The 12,994-nt window shown below is 46.3% G+C and overlaps 1 protein-coding gene across 8 annotated transcripts in view; it reads right to left on the reverse strand.

The window, feature by feature from the left end:
• NUGGC (nuclear GTPase, germinal center associated) overlaps positions 1-12,994 on the reverse strand; it is a 99,937-nt gene that overhangs the window by 55,874 nt on the left and 31,069 nt on the right. For 7 of the 8 annotated variants that reach the window (XM_021665160.2, XM_021665156.2, XM_021665155.2 and 4 more), the window contains 3 exons: positions 6,704-6,879; positions 4,839-4,857; positions 2,902-2,991 (listed from right to left, as the gene is read on the reverse strand). In XM_021665160.2, the coding sequence (XP_021520835.2) occupies positions 2,902-2,991; positions 4,839-4,857; positions 6,704-6,879 (285 nt within the window). The remainder of the gene's footprint in view (positions 1-2,901; positions 2,992-4,838; positions 4,858-6,703; positions 6,880-12,994) is intronic. The other variant, XM_021665159.2, reaches the window with a different exon arrangement.

Consider the following 12,994-nt stretch of genomic DNA (forward strand, 5'->3'; position numbering starts at 1 on the left):
GCTAGGAGGGAGCAGAAGGATCACTTTAGCCTAAGAATTCAAGGTTGCAGTGAGCTATAATTGCACCACTGCACTCCAGCCTGAGTGACAGAGTGAGATCCGTCTCAAAAAAAAAAATGCTCCAAATGACAGCATGTAGCACAAATAAAGGTTTCACAATAATTCAAACTGAAATAAAGTGAAATAAACCTTGCTGTAGGAGGTGTGGGTTGAAGCCTCAAAGAACTTGCACCAAGCAGTGACAGCTGTAGCAACCCTGCAAGCTGGTGTATTGCTGCCCAGGCCCTAACTTACACAAACCAATTCGGCACGCTTATTGGCAATCAACACAGTTGTGAATTGTGTGTTGAAGTATTCTATGTTTCCATTTCCAGGGATAATATGATTAGGCACCCATACAATGCATATTTCTTTAATGCCAACAAGAACAATTCAGGAGACTAAGACCAGCTTGACTAAGTTTTGCTTCATTAAAACTGGCATTCAAGAATTGCCTGGTAGAAGATTTGGCTTAAGTATGAGGCCTAATGTCACGGCACGGCGCTACAAACAAAAGCTTTGAAATTTTCAATTCCACATTGTACAACAGATGTTTTCTGTATCAATATTAATGAAGGCAAAAAACAGAAATTGAATATAGAGCTGGACATCAGCCAAATGTTTTTACTATTGAATCCAATACCAAAGATTTCATTTCAGCCAAACATACTATCGTCACATTGTACTTACTCTGATATATCCCTTATGTTGTTTTGTTTATATTTTACCTTAAACTTGGTTTTAGTTTTATAGATATATAAGACTATTATAGGCCGGGCACGGTGGCTCATGCCTATAATCCCAATACTTTGGGAGGCCAAGGCAGGTGGATCACCTGAGGTCAGGAGATCGAGATCAGCCTGGTCAACATGGTGAAACCCTGTCTCCACTAAAAACACAAAAATTAGCTGGGCATAGTGGCGGGCACCTGTAATCTTAGCTACTCGGGAGGCTGCGGCAGGAGAATAGCTTGAACCAGGTGGGCAGAGGCTGCAGTGAGCTGAGATTGCACCACCGCACTCCAGCCTGGGTGACAGAGCAAGATTCTGTCTCAGAAAAAAAGAGAAAAAAAAGGCCAGTCATGGTGGCTCACACATTTAATCTCAATACTTTGGGAGGCTGAGGTGGGAGGTAGATGAGGTCAGGAGTTTGAGGCCAGCCTGACCAACATGGTGAAACCCTATCTCTATTAAAAATACAAAAATTCACTGGTTGTGGTGGCGAGTGCCTGTATTCCCGGCTACTCAGGAGGCTGAGGCAGGAGAATCGCTTGAACCCAGGAGGTGGAGGGTGCAGTCAGTCGAGATCACGCCATTGCACTCCAGCCTGAGCAACAGTACGAGACTCCATCTCAAAAGAAAAGGGAAAACAAACAGACTATTACGGTAAAGAGTTGTATATTTGCACCTATTTTAGTGACAAAATAGTAAAAATAAGAAAACACTAAGTGCAGTTCGGGCCTTATCCCTGCCCGCATCCTCTCACACTCCCTCTCTGGGCCTTTCCAAGCAACTCGCCTGTCATTCACCGAGCACAGCGGCCTATGTCAGTGGTGTTCTTGCTTCTGCCTCAAAAGCGCCTTCTCGACTCTTTCACCTTACTAAAGACTACAGGTTCTTTAAAATTCTGATCAGTAGAGCACTGTGGTCCCTGCCGACCTGTAGTCCCAGCTACGTGGGAAGCCGAGGCAGAAGGATCACTTCAGCTCATTCTCCTGCCTCAGCCTCCCTAGTAGCCGGAATTACAAGTACCCGCCACCAAGCACAGCTAAATTTTGTATTTTTAGTGGATATGGGGTTTCACCATGTTGGTCAGCCCAGGAGTTCGAGACCAGCCTGGGCAACATAGTAAAATCCCTGTCTTTAAAAATAATACAGGCTCACACCTGTAATCCCAACACTTTGGGAAGCTGATGCGGGCCAATCACCTGAGGTCAGGAGTTCAAGACCAGCCTGGTCAACATGGTAAAACCCCATCTCTACTAAAAATACAAAAATTAGCTGGGCGTGGTGGCATGTGCCTGTAATCCCAGCTCATCAGGAGGCTGAAGCAGGAGAATTGCTTGAACCCAGAAGACAGAGGCTGCAATGAGCCAAGATTGTACCACTGCACTCCAGCCTGGGTGACAGAGTGAGATTCAGTCTAAAAAACTAATAATAATAAAATAAAATTCTGCTCAGAGGCTGAGTTTCCCTTGAACACTTCCTTAGTCCCATCTCCCCTGCCACCAGTGTGACCCAGCATCTTTCCTCCATGTCCCACAGCACTCCAGAATTCCTCACTGTATGAGACCCCAGACTCTTCTGGGCCTACACCTCAGTGGCCCACATGCTCATTCGACCCTTCCAACAAGCACAGGAGATAGGTATTATCATCTCTCCACTTTAAGGATGAGAAAACGGAGCCTTAGAGAGGTACCCGAAGAAGTGGGACTGAGTTAAACCCAAACTGTCTACTCCGGGTCAGTAATCCCAGCACTTTGGGAGGTCAAGGCAGGTGGATCACTTGAGCTCAGGAGTTTGAGACTGCCCTGGACAACATGATATAACCCGATCTCTACAAAAACTATAAAAATTAGCCAGACATGGTGGTGCATGCCTATAGTCCCAGCTACTTCAGAGGCTGAGGAGGGAGGATCTCTTGAGCCTGAGAGGCAGAGGTTACAGTGAGCTGAGATCATACCACTGCACTCCAGTCTGGCCAACAGAGTGAGACCCCCCTCTCAAAAACAAAACAAAACAAAACAAACAGTCTATTCCAGAGCTTTTGCCCTTGCAACTACGCAATACCAGGTATATGTTTGTTTCCCAGAATCTGGCTGCTGGGATACAGAAAAACACATAAGGAAGCCTGTTAACTCACCTCCAGTTTTTCCTTGAGAATTCTAGTCCTCTGTAGTTTTATCATTTCATTTCTTTCTAAAACAGCCTCTCGCTGACTCTGAATAGCCTGCTAGGTTGTGAAAGGAAATGGAAGCATGTGAAAGGAAAAAGAGAGCAGCGTTATCAACAGTGATGAGATGGTAAGATGCACACTTTTTGGCAGATCTTCATTTGGTCCAGACCGTCAAATATGCAGGTACTGTATTAGAATTATACGCAGTGGGCCCTTGGACAACATGGGTTTGAACTGCGTGGGTCCACTTATACATGGATTCTTTTTCAATAAACATACTGAAAAAGATTTTGAAGATTTGAAACAATTTGAAAAACTCACAAACCCTGTAGCCTAGAACTATCAAAAAAATTAAGAAAAAGGCATATCATGAATGCATAAAATAGACGTAGATCCCAGTTTAGATTCGATCACGTATTACCATGAAATGCACATGATTCTATTACAAAAAGTTAAAATTTATCAAAACTTCTGTAAATACCTACAGACGGTACATGGCACCATTTGCAGTCAAGAGAAATATAAACAAACGTTAAGATGCAACATTAAATTCTACCTGCATAAAATTAACTGTGGTACACACTGTACTACTGCAATCACTTCAGAGCCATCCCTTTTGAAGTTGTGGTGAGCTCAGGTGTTGCCAATATCCACTTAAAATGCCAAACACCATGTGATCCTAATCATCTCCACATGAGCGGTTCGCTGCTCTGGTAAATTGCATATAAAAAGTGATCTCTTGCAATTCTCATGTATTTTTCAACCTGCTTAGTGCAATACCCTAAATCTTGAATAACACCATGGGACCCATGTGAAGTCCAGTGATCCTGGAGGGCTCCCAAGTAGCAGAGAAAAGTCATGACATTATAAGAAAAAGTGGAATTGCTTCATATGAACTGTAGATTGAGGTCTGCAGCTGTGGTTGCCTGTCATTTCAGATGCAGGATTCATCTTGTAAACAGATGAAGTAAACTTACAGTATTGATAAATACAGTACCATATTGTAAATGTATTTTCTCTTCCTTGTGATTTTCTTTTTTTTTTTCTTTTGAGAGGAAGCTTCACTCTTGTTGCCCAGGCTGGAGTGCAATGGTGTGATCCCAGCTCACTGCAAACTCTGCCTCCTGGGTTCAAGTGGTTCTCCTGCCTCAGCCTCCCAAGTAGCCACCACGCCCAGCTAATTTTGTATTTTTAGTAGAGATGGGGTTTCTCCATGTTGGTCAGGCTGGTCTTGAACTCCCAACCTCAGATGATCTGTCTGTCTTGGCCTCCCAAAGTGCTGGGATTACAGGTGTGAGATACCATGCCTGGCCTTCCTTATGATTTTCTTAATAACATTTTCTTTAGTTTATTTAATTGTAAGAATACAGAACATAATACACATAACATACAAAATATGTATTAATTGACTGTATCAGTAAGACTTTCAATCAAGGATGGGCTATTAGTAGTTAAGTTTTTGGGGAATCAAAAATTATGAGTGTATTTTTGACTGAGCAGGGGGTTGACACCCTAAACTCTAAGTTGTTCAAGGGTCAACTGTAATATCAGTCATAAAAAGTATTATTTTAAAAAGAACTAGTTCAGGCTAGGCATGGTAGCTCACGCCTGTAATCCCAGCAATATGGGACACGGAGATGCTGAGGTCAGGAGTTCAAGACCAGTCTGGTCAACATGGTAAAACCCCATCTCTACTAAAAATACAAAAATAAGCTGGGCGTGGCAGTATGTGCCAGTAATCCCAGCTACTCTGGAGGCTGATATAGGAGAATCGCTTGAACCTGGGAGGCAGAGGTTGCAGTGAGCCGAGATCGTACCACCACACTCCAGCCTGTGTGACAGAGCAAGACTCTGTCTCAAAAAACATAATAATTTAAAAAGAAAAAGAAGTAGTTCATACTTACATTTCCTGCCTTTCTTTCCCTGAAACGTAATTAGAAAAATGTAACAATTACTTAACTTTTACGATGTGTCACATCAGTCCTTCAATTTTCCCCAAAAGCAACACATACTGCCCTGTGTCTGTGCCTTTTCATAAGGTCTTTCTTTGACCCGATGCTCTCTCTTCTGACCCATCTCCGGCATCTACTTGAAAAAAGTGCCTTCATTTCTCAATGGCCAGTCAGCGTTTTGTCAACTGTGAACATTTTCTGTGACCTCACTCCCCGTCCCAGTCAAAAACGCAGCCCTCTCATCCTGGGTTCCAATAGCACCTGGCTTGTCCTTTCACATATAAGCTTTAAGCCTCTTACAGACAATGAGCTCAGAGACTGGGCAATGTGCCTCTGAATCCACAGCCCCTACCCATGTTCAATAAATGCTTATTATTAATAAATCAGATTTACTTATGTGAATGTCAGTGTTGGAACTGGAAAGGGAGGGCCAGAGATATTATTCTGCGCTGGGGTGAGACGGGGAAAAATGCCGGAGGGAAAAAATGGAGCTGCAATTCCAACCCAGACCATGAGACTAAGTGAATTCCTGAGACAGCAGTCAGACCTAAGCTCCAGTGGGCATAGAGGAAAGGGCGGGGGGGGGCGGGAAAGGAGCTCTTGGAGGTGAAAGGCATCCGTGACATCACGTCCCGTGAGCACACACCCCATGGATCCAGGAAAGCCCAGTTTATACCCGTTGATCCCCTCTAAGGACTAATCACTCCCCCTCTCACTCTCGAAAATGTCCCAATATGGAAGGTAAGTTATAGTCTTCCTAGCTATAGGACAACAGAGTTCTCCATGGAAATCCACATCTATTAAGCCCAAAAATGCTTACTTTTCACTGTTATTTGTTAGAACACGACTCTTAGAGAATGTATCTACCTTCGCCTGAAGTTCTAAAATCTTAAGGACCTGTTGCAAGTGAGTTAAAAACTTCATGAGTCTCTGGCTGGGAGTGCTGGGCTGAATACCTAGGTGATGGGTTGATCTGTGCAGCAAACCACCATGGCACATGTTTACCATGTAACAAATCTGCACATTCCTGCACATGGGCCCTGGAACTTAAAATAAAAACAAAAATAAATGGTTTTAATGATTTTTAGAATGCTCAGGAGTACAAAAACCTGAAACATCAAAGCTGTACCCTAGGCCAGACACCGTGGCTCATGCCTGTAATCCTAGCACTTTGGGAGGCTGAGGCAGGCAGAGGACCTGAGGTCCAGAGTTCAAGACCACCCTGGACAACACGGTGAAACCCTGTCTCTACTAAAAATACAAAAATCAGTGAGGCATACTGGCTGACACCTATAATCCCAGCTACTTGGGAGGCTGAGGCAGGAGAATCGCTTTAACCTGGAAGGTGGAGGTTGCAGTGAGCCGAGATCACACCATTGCACTCCAGCCTGAGCAACAGAGCAAGACTCTGTTTCAAAGAAAAAAGCTGTACTCTGCCAGATAGGATTATGAGCTGTACCTCCCTGTTACGGGGGCATTTATACTTTCTACATCTGTGGGGCAGGTGGGACCATCACATCCCACAATGCAGGAGGTACCACCTGCATCTGGTATATGTGAGTGGCACCTCCGGAGCTATGTAGGAGACACCAGCTTGGCACTAAGCAGTTACCCTGGGAGGTTCAGATTCCTGAGATAACCCAACCAAGAATCCTGATGTCCCAGGAAGTCACCAGCCTTTTCTTTCATCCCCAACAGTCACTTCATGAAGCCCAAGATGCTCACCACATTACAAGTCAAGCTCCATGCTACTGTAATCAGGACCCAGAAGAAAGCCCCTGGCTGGAGCCCCCATCCCCGAGAACCCAGCACAATACCTTAGGTATTCTGGCAAGTGGAGTTTGTCCGTCTTGGTGACCACCAGGGCCACGTCCCTACAGAAGCCCCGCTGGCAGGCTTTGATGCTCTCATTCAGAAGGTCTTCGTGGGCTCGCCCCCCAGAAACTCGCTCTACGTCACTGATCACCCAGATCACCGAGCACTTGTCAATGGTCTGCAAAACATGACCACACCATGTGTCAGCACAGGAATGGAGTCACGGCTCCCAAGGACCGATTCCCTAATGTACCGCTTCAGCCTCTCCCTCCAGTCCCACCCCTCACTGCTCCCCTCCACACTCTGTGCACCAGCGGGCCAATGAACATGAAATAACAACGCATTAATGGCATCAATGTTGCTCTATTGAATATGCAACTTTCACATGACGGTCATGCGTAGCCTTGTGACATTTCTCTAATTGTATTGTTACTCTTATCTTACCTCCACATAAATGAAAATCTGGTTCAATTCAGGGATTGAGTTTATTTGTGGTTCCTCAGCACTTTGCATATAAAGGGGTGACAAGTTTGTGACTTGATGATTAAATCATCATTTTGCTTTATACCAGTAGCTTTTAACTAGTAGAGAGATAGAAACTGAGCTATGTGCCATTTTTCATATGTGCCTTGTTCTGTTAACTCCCTGGCCACAGCCTCCGCCTAGCCCAACTTGTCCCTCAAGACTGGACGGCCCCTCGAGCACGGGCTAGCCTGTGCGTCCTGTAACATCTGGACTTAACCTCCCGCAGCGCCTTTGAGACACAGTGATGCACCAGATCTGCTCTCTGCCCCACAGTGGGAAGCAACCATCTGCACCTTTCCTCTTGGGATCCACCTCACCTTAAACCCAGAGCTTACCACACAGGAGAAGCTTCATAGAAGTTTGTGGCATTAGAGATTGACAGAATTCCATAAATCAGCCCTCCAGTCCCAGTCCCAGATCCATCACCGGCTAGCTTTATCTCAGTTGTACCCTGGGGGAAATTCTTGTTTTTCCAGACCTAGATTTGGTGGTGCACCTACCCCCAAGCTGTCACCTGGCGGCATCATTTTGATGTTTGACTGCGCCTGCATATTTAGTGCAATGCCATCAGATGGCAGCAGGGAGCCAGAAACCGTTTGACAAGTTGCAAAAGCCAATGAACATGAAATAACGCATTAATGGCATAAATATTGCTCTGTTAAATATGCAACTTTCAATGACAGTCATGCGTAGCCTTGTGACATTTCTCTAATTGTATTGTTGCTCTTGTCTTAACGCCACATAAATGAAAATCTAGTTCAACTCAGGGATTGAGTTTGTGGTTCCTCAGTGCTTTGCATATAAAGGGGTGACAAGTTTGTGACATGATAACTAAAGCACCACTTTGCTTTATACCCACAGTTTTTAACAAGTACAGATTTTGTGCCCCAGAAGATACAGCGAGTCTCCAATTTGTGATGATTCAGCTTACAATTTTTCTTTACAACTTTACAATGGGTTTACTGAACAACTGGTAAGTCTAAGACAATCAGGATGGTTGGATTTATGATTCCAGCTTACAGTGGGCTTATCAGGATGCAATTCCATGGTACATCAGTGAGCATCTGTATTTGGCAATGTCTGGAGACATTTTTAACTGTGACAACTTGGGGGGGTACTAGCAGGTAAAGGCCAAGGATGATGCTGAATATTCTTCAATGTACAGGAAAACCCCACCCCCACCCTATCCCACAAGGAATTATCTGGCAGCCCAAAATGTCAAGAGGTTAAGAAACCCTGATCCTAGACAGTGGGTTTCAGCTTGCTTTTAGCAGGGGAGCCTTTTTCAAATGAAATCTTAGTTAGAATTCCAACATACAAACTTGATTTTTTTTTTAATATGGAGTTTCGCTTTTGTTGCCCAGGCTGGAGTGCAATGGGGTGGTACTGGCTCACCACAACCTCCACCTCCCAGGTTCAAGCGATTCTCCCGCCTCAGCCTCCAGAGGATCTGGGATTACAGGCATGCACCACCATGCCCTGCTAATTTTTTGTGTGTGTGTGTATTTTTTTTTTTTTTTGTATTTTTAGTAGAGACAGGGTTTCTCCATGTTGGTCAGTCTGGTCTCGAACTCCTGACCTCAGGTAATCCGCCCACCTCAGTCTCCCAAAATAAACTTGATTTTTAAAAGCAGAACTGCTCTGGTTGAATTGGGAGTGGAGGACCTGGAACCACCAACTGCTCAATGCCCTCTACCCTCTGTCCATGAACCTTTTGGATCCATAAATCATTGCTTAAAAAGCATTAGTTTCTCAACTTAGACAAACCCCTTGAATTATGGGGAAGTAAATGAGGCCCAAGTAGTAAAGAGACTCAGGCAGGGCCACACGACCATGGATCCTGCCTCTCCTCTATACGTGAACAGACTTTGATTTAGGCAAGAAAATAAAAACCATTACGGCCCTTCTGCTTCCCAAACTATAATCAACTTAGAAAAGCTTTGGGCTCTGGGCCAGATGTGGTGGCTCATGCCCGTTTGAAAAGCTGAAGCAGGCAGATCACTTGAGCTCAGGAGTTCAAGACCAGCCTGAGTAACATGGTAAAATCTCATCTCTACAAAAAATATTAGCCAAGCGTGGTAGTGTGCACCTGTAGCCCCAGCTACTCGGGAGGCTGGGACAGGAGGATTGCTCAAGTCCAGGAGGTTGAGGTTGCAGTGAGCCATCATTGTGCCACTGAGCTCTAGCCTGGGCAACAGAGCAAGACCCTGTCTCCAACAAAACGAAACAAAAGTAGCAGCAGCTTCCAGCTCTGTAGTGTCAACAGTGGGCAGAGAACAGTCCAGCAAGTGGAAGACCTCTAGGATGCCAGGCTGGGCGCTCCTGAGGGGCAGGGCCTCCGTCACTTTCATATTCCCTATGGTCCTTGTAAAGTCTTTTAGGCTGACTGATGGCACCACGGATGCCATGGTAACCTCTGTGACCCGCACGGACACTCAAGATGAGTTCCTGGAAAATCTGAAGTAACTGGAAGACCATGAAAAGGAGACGAAATGATCCACCCCGTGGCACCTAAGCCTAATCAACTTTGAGACATTCTCTATTGTTCCTTATTCCCGCCTCAGTTGATAAGGCAATTGGACTTTGTAACCGACCTTGGTCAACCTCGTGACTCCAGAACCTACGACCCCCTGCCAGCTTGCAAAAACCGCCCTAAACTATAACCTGTCACTTTCCACTGCCCACCCCAAACCTCTAAAACCAACTCCTATCCCACCGCCCTCTGCTGACTCTTTGCGGTGAATAAACAGCCACGTTGCGCACACAAAGCCTGCTTGGGGGAGGGAGGGGTCTCTTCATTCGGAGCACACATTTCAATACTCCTGCTTAGTGTTCGCTAACAGGAGAAAAGAACAGCAACCATGAAAGGGGCAGTGGTTAAATTTCAGGCCCCACACGAAGCTCCTCACCACCAGTTAGTGGTGTGGAAGATACAAAAAAGCATTTCTATAAAACCAGAACAGCTGGACTTACGAGCAGATGAGACGGCACCCCACCGCCCTCATCTACATTTCCCCAGGCCCCGGCGAGGAGAATGGGCCTCAGAGGGGTTCCGAGACATGTCTCAAGTCACATGACTTCTAAGTGGCAGATCAGATTCAGGGACATCTGAATTCATACCGGCGTTTAGGGAAGGCAAGGCTGGCGGCCTGAAAGATATATGGAGGGCCACCGCGCTGTTCTCGCTGCAAAGAGGGGAGTCTTGAGTAACTTCTTGTGAGAGGAGGTCAAAAAACCCGCAAGAATGCAGGGGAGCCGGGCCAGGCAGAGCACACTGGGGACCACCCCTCGCTTCAGCCCGACCTCCTCAGAGTATGTTTTCTGAGCCAGAGATGCCGGCTTTGATGAGCTGCCTAGTGTATCTGAACCGGCTGAGCTGCGGCTCCATCCAGTGAGAGTCCCTGGCCGCCTTCCTGGGCCGACGCTCCCTTGCCTGAGCCTGGAACTAGCCAAGGTTGGAGATTTCCACCCCAGGATCTGAGGCCCTGCAGAAACTAAGGCTCACAAGGCCAGGCCTGGGCCACCGACAAAGGGGAAGGACACAGGGCCTGCCTTCCTCCTAGAGGAGTGTATAATACAGTGTGTCCTGGGGCGGGAGGGGTAGACAGAGCCCCAGCAGGGAAGTTAGGAAACCTGCTCTCCAGTTCAAGGCTGTGTGATCCTGGACAAGTTACTTCCCCTCTCTGAGCCTTCATGTCTTCATCTGTACAATGAGGGCAGAGGCTGGAGCCTGTCCTAGATCGTGACGGGAAGCCGTGGTCACCAAGCTCCACTGGCGCACAGTCATTCATCTAAACAAACCTGCGGAGCTTCAGGAACTGGATTCTTCGGCAGCTGCTGGGCTGCTCACAACTCACTGACGCCGGTCCCTACTCCCAGTCCTCTTCCAGCTCTGGGGCTCCTGGGTTCCTCCCACCCTGTGGTCCAGAGCGCCTCTGTCTACCATGCCCTTTCTCAATCACAGGCCCCAGTCCCTCTCTTTCTGCAAGTTTTCCCAGGAAGCGAAACTCTGATGCAGTAGAGCTAAAGACCCCGGAAATTCTCCAGGCCTGTCTTCCATAGCCTCCTTCCCTTCACCCAGGAAGACGCTCCCTGCCCCCACCAGGCCAGCTTCCTCAGCCCTCCAGCTCTATGCTGACACTGCTTTCTGGCCAGCAATGGTGCTCAGAGGTTTCAACTGCAACCTCCTCATTTGCCTGGGGGAGGCTGAGTGTCAATGTCCTCTCTGAAGCCCCACCCACCTCTATATGGAAATAAATCACTTTGTGCTCCCTTTTTAAAAGTGGTATGACTTATTAATTACTATGGACTATGAAACTCACAAGCACTAGGATTTGGTCCCTACAAAAGCTACTACAAAGTTAAGCAGATAATCAACAGGTGTTTGCTGAAGGAATGCAATCTCTCCTACCTCTCATCCATCACTTTGTGCCACGGGGTTCAGCTCTTCTATTAGACGATGCTAAGACTCTTGTGGGAAGGCTGTTTCTCATTCAACTTTGTTTTATTCGGCCTTCAACATTTTATTTGTAAAAGCAATACATGTGTTTACAAAATATGCAAACGCTACACAGATGTACATAGTAAAAAGTGTTATTAACACAGAAACTGCTATCAACTGTTGGGTATGTAGCCTAGAAGGCAGGGGCTTTCTGCCGCTGTGCATTTATAAACGTTACAAGCACGTGTAAGCTTCTTAACGTAACAGGCCATGCTCTGCAACTCCTCATTCACTTTTCATTGAGTTCGTTCTACCGTGTAAAATATAGTAGGGGTTAAGAGCAGAGGCTCCCAAGGCATCTTGGCTGGGTTAAAACCTCGGTGTTACTAGCAGTAACTTACTTCACTTACAGCAGCACCTAGCACAAAGTCATACAGCAAATGCCTGCTATTATTAGTTATAATTTTTTTGTTGAAACAGGGTCTCTGTCATGCAGTTCGGAGTGCAGTGGCACGATCTTGGCTCCCTGCAGCCTCTGCCTCCCAGGTTCAAGCAATTCTCCCACCTCAACCTCCCGAGTAGCTAGGACTACAGGTGTGGACCACGAAGCCTGCTTAATTTTTGTATTTTATGGTAGAGACGGGATTTCACCATGTTGGCCAGACTGTTCTTGAACTCCTGATCTCAAATGATCTGCCTACCTCAGCCTCCCAAAGTGCTGGGATGGCAGGCGTAGCTACAATTTTTGCATCCTCAATGCTGAGTATAGTGTATGTGTTTGATACATGAAAAATAAATGAACAAGGAGATGGATTCTTAGAAATAGCTCAACCTCTAGCCACTAAGTGCAGATTTAACTATCCTCCTGCTTAACTTTCTTGTGGTGCGCACGTCTGGGGAGTGGCTGTTCAGCTCACATGTTGAGGGGTGCCTAAGCATTCACTTGCTGGAATTGAACCCCTCCCCAAGCCCTTGACTGACAGGATGAACGAGCCTTCTTCCAAACGACCACCTTCAGCCACAGCTGATCTCACTAGCAATGGGTACCTATTCCAGAAAGCTAATTCATTCGCTGGGCAGTAACCTCTCAGATTTTTCTTCTTGGGAATTTGAGCTAAAAGACATAAAGACTGGCCAGGTGTGGTGGCTCACACCTGTAATTCCAGCACTTTGGAAGGCCGAGGTCTGGAGGATCATGAGGTCAGGAGATCCAGACCATCCTGGCTGACACGCTAAAACCCTGTCTCTACTAAGAATACAAAAAAATTAGCTGGGCATGGTGGCATGCACCTGTAGTTCCAGCTACTCGGGAGGCTGAGGCAGGAGA

This window comes from Aotus nancymaae, unplaced genomic scaffold, assembly GCF_030222135.1.
Source record: "Aotus nancymaae isolate 86718 unplaced genomic scaffold, 86718_ANA_hifiasm-v0.15.2.pri h1tg000079l, whole genome shotgun sequence".
NCBI classification, from domain to species: Eukaryota; Metazoa; Chordata; class Mammalia; order Primates; family Aotidae; genus Aotus; species Aotus nancymaae.